Below are 7,531 nucleotides of genomic sequence, written 5' to 3' on the forward strand. Positions count from 1 at the left end.
CCAGAGATGGGGAGATGGGGGCGTGGTGATGGTGAGGGGTGTAAGGGGATTCACCAGAGACAGAATGGGGAGAAGATCAGGCAAATCCACTGAAATACACTACTAACAGTGACAGTGGGCGAGACAGGAAAGATATGGTGTGCTCTAGCTGGGGATCAAACCTATATTTGATTTCTGCAAATAAAATTAAAGTATTTCTATATATATTTTATTTATATATTATGTATATTTTTATTTATATAAAATACTTTGATTTTATTTGCACTGCATTTTATATAAATAAAATATTTTGATTTTATTTGCATTAGAAAGTGTTGTGTCTTAACCTCCTAAGCCACCAAGGAGGCTTAAAATTTATATTCTAAACACTAAGTATAAGTACATTAAGTAAGCAAGTACATTTTCACATCAGACTAATTTAGTTAGGAAAAACTGTGGCTCTGTAATGACTAAAGATTATAGTAGTGCAAAACGCATCAGCACATGCAATCAAGTCAGCATGTTTTCCATCAGGCTCCAAAAGGCATCTCTGTGGTTTTCAGCTTCATAACTTTTTGGATTTTAAGTGCACCTGTACGGTATGAATAGGCCTAAGACATGTGTGTGTGATGGAATTCCCTTTAAATCTAAAACTGAAGACTACTAAAGCCTAAAGTGAACTCATACCTGCTGAATGGGACTCTGTGCCTGAAACAGTATTCTTCGTCCTAGTAGTTCTGCAAAGATACATCCGACAGACCAGATGTCAATAGCATTGCTGTAATGACGGCTGCCCATCAGGATTTCTGGAGCCCGATAATACTGAGTAACAACTTCCTGAGTCATATGACGGGATTCATCTAATTCTTCCACTCTGGCCAAACCAAAATCACAAATCTAAACAGAAGAGATTATCAAAAATATTGTCAAGCCAACAAATATAATTATAACAAAAAAGTAGAACAACAAAAATTAGTCTTTATACAGAAACCTGAACTTTGAAAAGTTTACAATGTTACAGGAAGACTATATGTGTATTAATATATACTTTGATTTTATTTGCATTAGACAGAAAAGCCTCAAACTTCTATATCTAGTTAAAATGATGTATTTTAAAAACATTCTTCTCATTTTTAATCTCTTTTCAGTTGATAACTAAACCAAAACTACAACTGGAAACATATTTCTAATAATGGACAAACCAAACTATTTTCAAAGTTCTTTTATTGAGGAAGATTGACAAGATAAAAGATGTATCTTCAAGACCTCTTGAACTGACTATGTTCACTATCTTTATAGCATATACAGAGTAAAATTCTACCAAAACTATCAGTTTCAAACTGAGTCCTGATAGACCATTCCTGTGGAGGTACTTAAAGAGCTTCCTAAAACATTTTATTTAAAATTTACATATTTTTAGCTATATACTAAAATACGAATTCACATTCAAATGTGTGAATATGTCAAAAGGTAGCATATTGCGGAATACCAATGCTACTATAAATTCATTTTCATGCCATAAATAGTTGAGTGCCTGTATATTTTAGAAAACATGCTAGAATCTGGACACATAAAGATAAATGAGAAAGGCTGGTTAATTTATATGCAAAAGCAGGATTCAATCCTGCTATTTCTGTTTAATTGAAAGATATCCTCACATTGCAAGGTGAGCTGTTAGCACTCAGCAGCACCACCACCACCACAACCAGCGACTTTTTGACAACAGGCAGCCAAAACACAAAGTAGGCACACTGAGAGAGAAACAACAGCAATGGCCATCTAAGTGTTCTCAGTGATTAGCTTGATTACGTCAACATTCTAAGTGATGAAAAAAACACTTTATCCTGTTTTCTAAGTTGATGGTGGGAAAAAAGGGTTTGGTGACTTAAAAAATGTTAGAAAACCACTGCATAAAAAGAGCAAACTTTACCCCTAATTTTTGGTAATCCTCACTCTGGACTGATTCTCCTATGTTTGGTCATATTAGGTGAACTTATGTTTCTAGACGGGTATGTATCATTGTGAAGTCAACATCTTGAAAACTTAAAAATGAAGGAACAATTTTCAGAACAGACAGAAAAACCATACTAAAAAGGAATAAAAAGCATGAGTGGTTAATCAAATCCTTCCAGAGGCTAATGTTTAAATAACAAAATATTTTAAAACTCTATTTTTTGGCCATGAATTCTTAGGACATTGTTTAACAAGGTAAAGTCAAAGTAAAGAACTTAAATTCACTTTCTTGTGTTTCCTTCATTTACATTATATTAAAAAAGCCAACCACCCAACCACCTAAAAAAATAATTTGTTATAAACAAGTCCTTTGCTTAAAAAAAAAAAAAAAAAAAAATCAGCCTGATCTGGAGTCATTTTTGGCAATTTATCTGGGAGCTAAAAATAAAGAAATTTCTCTGATCAGACAGCCAAAAAGGTATGGAGAATTCAGTAAAATTATTCTCTTGGGGTTAGTAGAAACAAAATATATTTACAATAGCAAAAGATACCAATGTAAAAGAAATGTTTTGATGTAATTACTTTTGATAAATTTAAACATCTGAAGAAAGAATGGTGCTCTATTATGGCTTATAAAGTGGTCTGCTATTATAAGTCAAAGAAGAAAAGGAAAATTTCAAAATGTTCTGATATACATGTTGTTAATTCATAAATACATTCTCCTCTAGTTACTCATTCATGTATCCAGAGATTAAAATGACCATAACAATTTGGAAAATGGACTTCAAGTATTAATGACATTAAGCACCACAGGTTCCACAAAAAATGCTCTGTGAAGTCTTCCAACCAGAAACCAAAATAAGACGACACTGGCTAAAACTATCATAAAACTGATTTGGTATATGAGTAGGGATAAAAATTCCTAATGAAAAGATTGTTACTTTAAATTTTTAAAAAATTACAATGGGTTATGGGATAGGTCGCAATTCTCTTATAAAAAGGAGACAGGGGAATGAAGTCAATGACCTAAAAAAGGAATATTTACTGTAGTGGATTTGGGGGAAAATTAATTTCCCTGTGGAAACAAAAGGCTGAAATAGAATGTGGATTGTTTTTAGGAAAAACATTAAAAATAGGCTTGAAAAATCCTTTTAGTGTCAAAATGGGATTAGAGTTCTGCAAGGCTATAATGAAGAGAGAATTTTCTGCAAAAGCGGTATAACATGTCAGCGTTTAAAGAAAACTGGCTCAAAGCTCAGAGAAAGCACTTAAAATAAAAACTGAAAACCATTTATAAACTCAGTTTTAATGTTAAATGTAACTGCCAATAAGCTAAGAAATAATGATACTCTTGATTACTTTTAAAGTAACCAACATTTAAAAAAACACTTCTTTTCCAACTATACTATTCGGTTGAATGTGAAGAATATTTGCTATAGACTTGAAGCACTATATAATACTGTAACCACTCATAAAATATGTGAATTTTTAATTTTTTTACATAGAGATGACATGGCACTAGGAGGGTCCTTACTTTCTATGGTAGGGTAAAATTTAGAATTTTCATTACCGGGTATGTGTGTGTGGGCTGCACATGTGGATTTTAGTATTTGTGAGCCACTGTAAGAAAAGACAAGGGGTGTTTAAATAGGGGAAAAGTAAAACTGAAATCAATGACTTGAGATTTGGGGGCTACTAACTATAATTAAACCTGCAATCAATTTCCCTTTACAGGAATAAAGGATTGGCTATGACATAATACAGGTATAATGGAAATACCTCTGACCCTTTTCTCATTTAGTATTTTCACTTTTAAGTGTTTCTACTTCTCTCCTTTACTACCACTACCTCAGTCAAGCAGCATATAAAAATGTCTATTTTGTAAAAACACAGCCTTCTTAAGAATCATATCTCAGTCTCAAGCACAGAAGCTTACTGGTTTTCTGATGTACACTTTAGTAATGGAACAATCTGAAATCACCTTTATTTTCTTTCCAGTCACATTGTAACTCTGATTTCACTGTTCTCAAAACATATACAAAATATCATGAAGAAGTCAAAAGCCAAGGTTATAATTCAGTACCATAACTATTGATACTGCTAGAGAAAAGTAGTTCTTTAATTTTTAGTGGAGTGATGAAATAAAATACTATTTTTTTCACAAAACATGTTGCTCTTAAACCTGCTTTGACGTTCTGATTTTTCTTTTCAGACATTTAAATAAACTGAAAAGCTACCTTTAGAACACAGTTGCTGTTCACAAGGAGATTCCCTGGCTTAATGTCTCGATGTAAAATGCCAGCTGAATGGAGATACTTCAAACCTGAAATAACAGATTTAACCGCAGATGTTTAATTCCTTGGACTTGGGGAAAACCTTAGAAACAGTACAGAATTTAAAATTATTCCCCAAATGACTACAGAATGATTAAAAGCTTGACTTAGTCCTACCTAAACTATCATTTTTTTAATAGTAAAATAACCAAAGATTTGCACAATCAAGAGACAATGTCTACAATTAAAAAGATTATTGTGGTTTTAAGCTGTTCAGGTACTGGAGTCAAGATCGACCTTACCAATACCACTGAACTGCTTCATAATTGAGGCTACTGCAGCTGTGCTACTGACACTCGCAAACTGTGATTCTGAGCTTGCTCCAAGAGAATAGTTTCTGTTAGCCAACAGGGAGTCAGTCTTTCCTGGGACAGATTTTTTCCTGGGACTCTAAGATACTTAGGTCTGCCAGCAGTATTCTCCACCACCGAGAATCCTGAGGACAATGTATTATTTTAAAAGTACTTCTGACTTCTTAAAAGATGGGAGGCACCACATTATATTCTCAATAAAATATAGCAAAGCCTATTATTTTTACAAGTGCCCAAAAAATTTGGTATTTTTTCCATTTCCCCACCAATATCCATAAATCTATGGGAGGTAAACTTTCTAGTTTCAATATTTTTGGCAGACACTTTCAATCTTTATAAAGACTGTCTTAATTTTCTGAATTCTGTGAGGGGAAAAAGTACTTATTAGGTCAGAAAACTGTTTCAGTTTTAAATAATTTTCATTTCAATAGCAATATTTTGAAGAATACACAAAATAGCCAGAAGTACAAACAATGCTGGCCCAAATCACTTCTCAATCAAGTCAGTGTTCTTTAATAAGCCAGTTTGGCTAATTATTTAACTGGCTGTTTTTAATCAGTCTTCTTTCACGCTTTAGCTTTAAGAGTCATTTTGTCTTTCTAGATGTGGACTCAGGTATGAAAGTCAACTCTCTCCCCAGGCCCACCGAATAGCTGCTGGCCTGCAGGGTGGATGCTATCCATAGGGAATACAGTTATTTCTTAATTTAGTCATCATGTCAGCCACATATCGTACTAGTTTGTTAAGTGGAAATTTTGTGGCAAATTAACCCTGCCTGATCAATCAGCCTGCTTATTTAACTCCCAAGATTAACCCATCCAACTGCCTTAATGAAGTAGACAAGGCTTTCTCCTCTATCACTGAAAATAAGATCATTATGTCATTCTTAATAGGCTCTTACTTAACATCACATAACTTATTTAACATCAGTACAGAGATTATAAGATATACGTTGATTTCTTCTTTTAGGGAAGAAGAAAGCCTTGGAAGGTCACATTAAAATTCAAATGAAAAGTGTAACATTTCATTTACACGGCAACTGTGTTTTTCTTCATAAAATCTTACCTCGCAAAATCTGATAAAGAAAAACTTTGACATGATCTGAGCTGAGTGGCTGAGGAGAGACGATAATTTTATGTAGGTCACTCTGCATCAATTCTGTGACAACGTATCTTGAGGTTTTAAGTTAAGGAGAGTTCAGAGAGTTCAGTCTCCAATCCCCTCAAAGGAGGTACCAGGTCTAGTGAGTAACTTCCATTCTTAAGGCTGGAAAAAGCTTTGGGAAAGAAAGCTGGACAGTATGATAGAGGTGAGAATTCCAGCCCTCATGAAAATAAAATTGCCAAAATTAAAAGAATTTATATATTTTAAAATGAACAGAAGTAAACAATAAAGTGACTTCCTTATAACCACCATTATAAAAGAAAAATAACAGTGAACATTTTAAATCATTTCCAGGCCAGAAAGAGTGAAGATAATCTCAGACTTGGTACTGTGGCATCCTTACAAAACAAGTAAGAGAGTGTTTAACCCTGGTCACCATAGCACCAAATCAATGGAAAAGAAGACAACCTAGACATCAACTATGGCAACCTAAAGTTACTTTATGAAGTACTACACTCCTAAAAAAGTGTGAAATGTTTTATTCAAATCCATGTCTCTCTCCAATTCTTAACAACTTACTTCTAAACCAAGGAGCACCAAAAGGAAGCAGTAATGAGGAAGACAGTATACAGTACTAATTAAAACAAAGTTGACTTAAACTTTGTGTATCTGCTTTGTAGCCTATTATATCCTCAAGGTTTTGCTGAATCAACACGTGACAATGAATGATCAAAGGCGGGGGCCTGGAGAGCAACAGAGAATTCAGATTTTTTGCAATTTTGTTATCTTTTGCTATATCTAGAATAGAACTGCTTTTTATCTTACTGTCTCCACTTATAAACTCACCACAAGTTCGGATGATTTTAATGACTTAAACATAACCTTGCTTAACTCAAGGGTTCTTGATTTAAAGAGATTCTTTAGACTTCACATTCTTTTGACACTTTGTAAAATTAGTTTCATATTCTGTCTCAATAAACTAAGGTCTCCTTAGCCCTGTGTAACTGAAAGCAAGACAAGGGAGGACAAAAAAATGCCAGTGTTTATTGGTGGACTGCAGCTATTTTGCTCTCTAGCATTTTCCTCAAAGCCTAACTTTTTCTTTCAGAGAAATATTATGGAATCTTCTGAAAAGACAATCCATTTGACACCTTGTAAAACATGTCATGTACAATATAGTTAGTGCTGTACCACAGCTAGCTTTAGAGACAGGCTATCTCAAGGGCGGCTGTAGTCAAAAGGTACTTAGCACTAGCTATAAATGAGCTAAGAGGGTCCTGGGACTCTCGTTTTAGCACTCACATGTTCACTGTCAGGGTAAATGTTAGGTATATAAAGACAAAGATGTGAAGGAGTATGCCTTCAAGTCTTACAACAAATTTATTTAAGGAGGCTTTATAAACACTTCAAATTGTTTGAGCAAAAACAATAGGAAAAGGGACAATTTGGGAGGAGGGTAATGAATTAATAGTTGGTAACACTTGACACATAGTTGGAAAGCGCTCTCCTTCCTGAGAAATCCCTTTACCCCACAAGCATCTAGGACATCCAAGTGTTGACTTTCCATCTCAGTCTTCTGTTGGTTTTCTTTTCTTCTCCAACCACTTAATGCTGAAATGCCTGCGAGGGATTTATCTTATCATTCTACACTTACTCTCTTTGATAGAACCCAGTCCCATGACTTTAAATAACATCTCTGCTATTGACTTCCATCTTTCTCTTGTCCAATCATGCACATCAAAATATCATCATTTCGAATAGAAAACCCACATATAAACCCACGAGTTTATGGACACCTAATTTTTGACAAAGGAGCAAAGAAGATACAATGGAACAAAGAAAATTTGTTCA

At 34.1% G+C, this 7,531-nt stretch overlaps 1 protein-coding gene across 1 annotated transcript in view; it reads right to left on the reverse strand.

The window, feature by feature from the left end:
• NLK (nemo-like kinase) overlaps positions 1-7,531 on the reverse strand; it is a 141,283-nt gene that overhangs the window by 24,894 nt on the left and 108,858 nt on the right. The window contains exons 4-6 of the mRNA XM_004684871.2: positions 5,642-5,748; positions 4,170-4,255; positions 667-876 (exon numbers count right to left, since the gene is read on the reverse strand). Coding sequence (XP_004684928.1) covers positions 667-876; positions 4,170-4,255; positions 5,642-5,748 — 403 coding nt within the window. The remainder of the gene's footprint in view (positions 1-666; positions 877-4,169; positions 4,256-5,641; positions 5,749-7,531) is intronic.

This window comes from Condylura cristata, unplaced genomic scaffold (assembly GCF_000260355.1).
Source record: "Condylura cristata isolate star-nosed mole 26May11 unplaced genomic scaffold, ConCri1.0 scaffold00017, whole genome shotgun sequence".
NCBI lineage: Eukaryota > Metazoa > Chordata > Mammalia > Eulipotyphla > Talpidae > Condylura > Condylura cristata.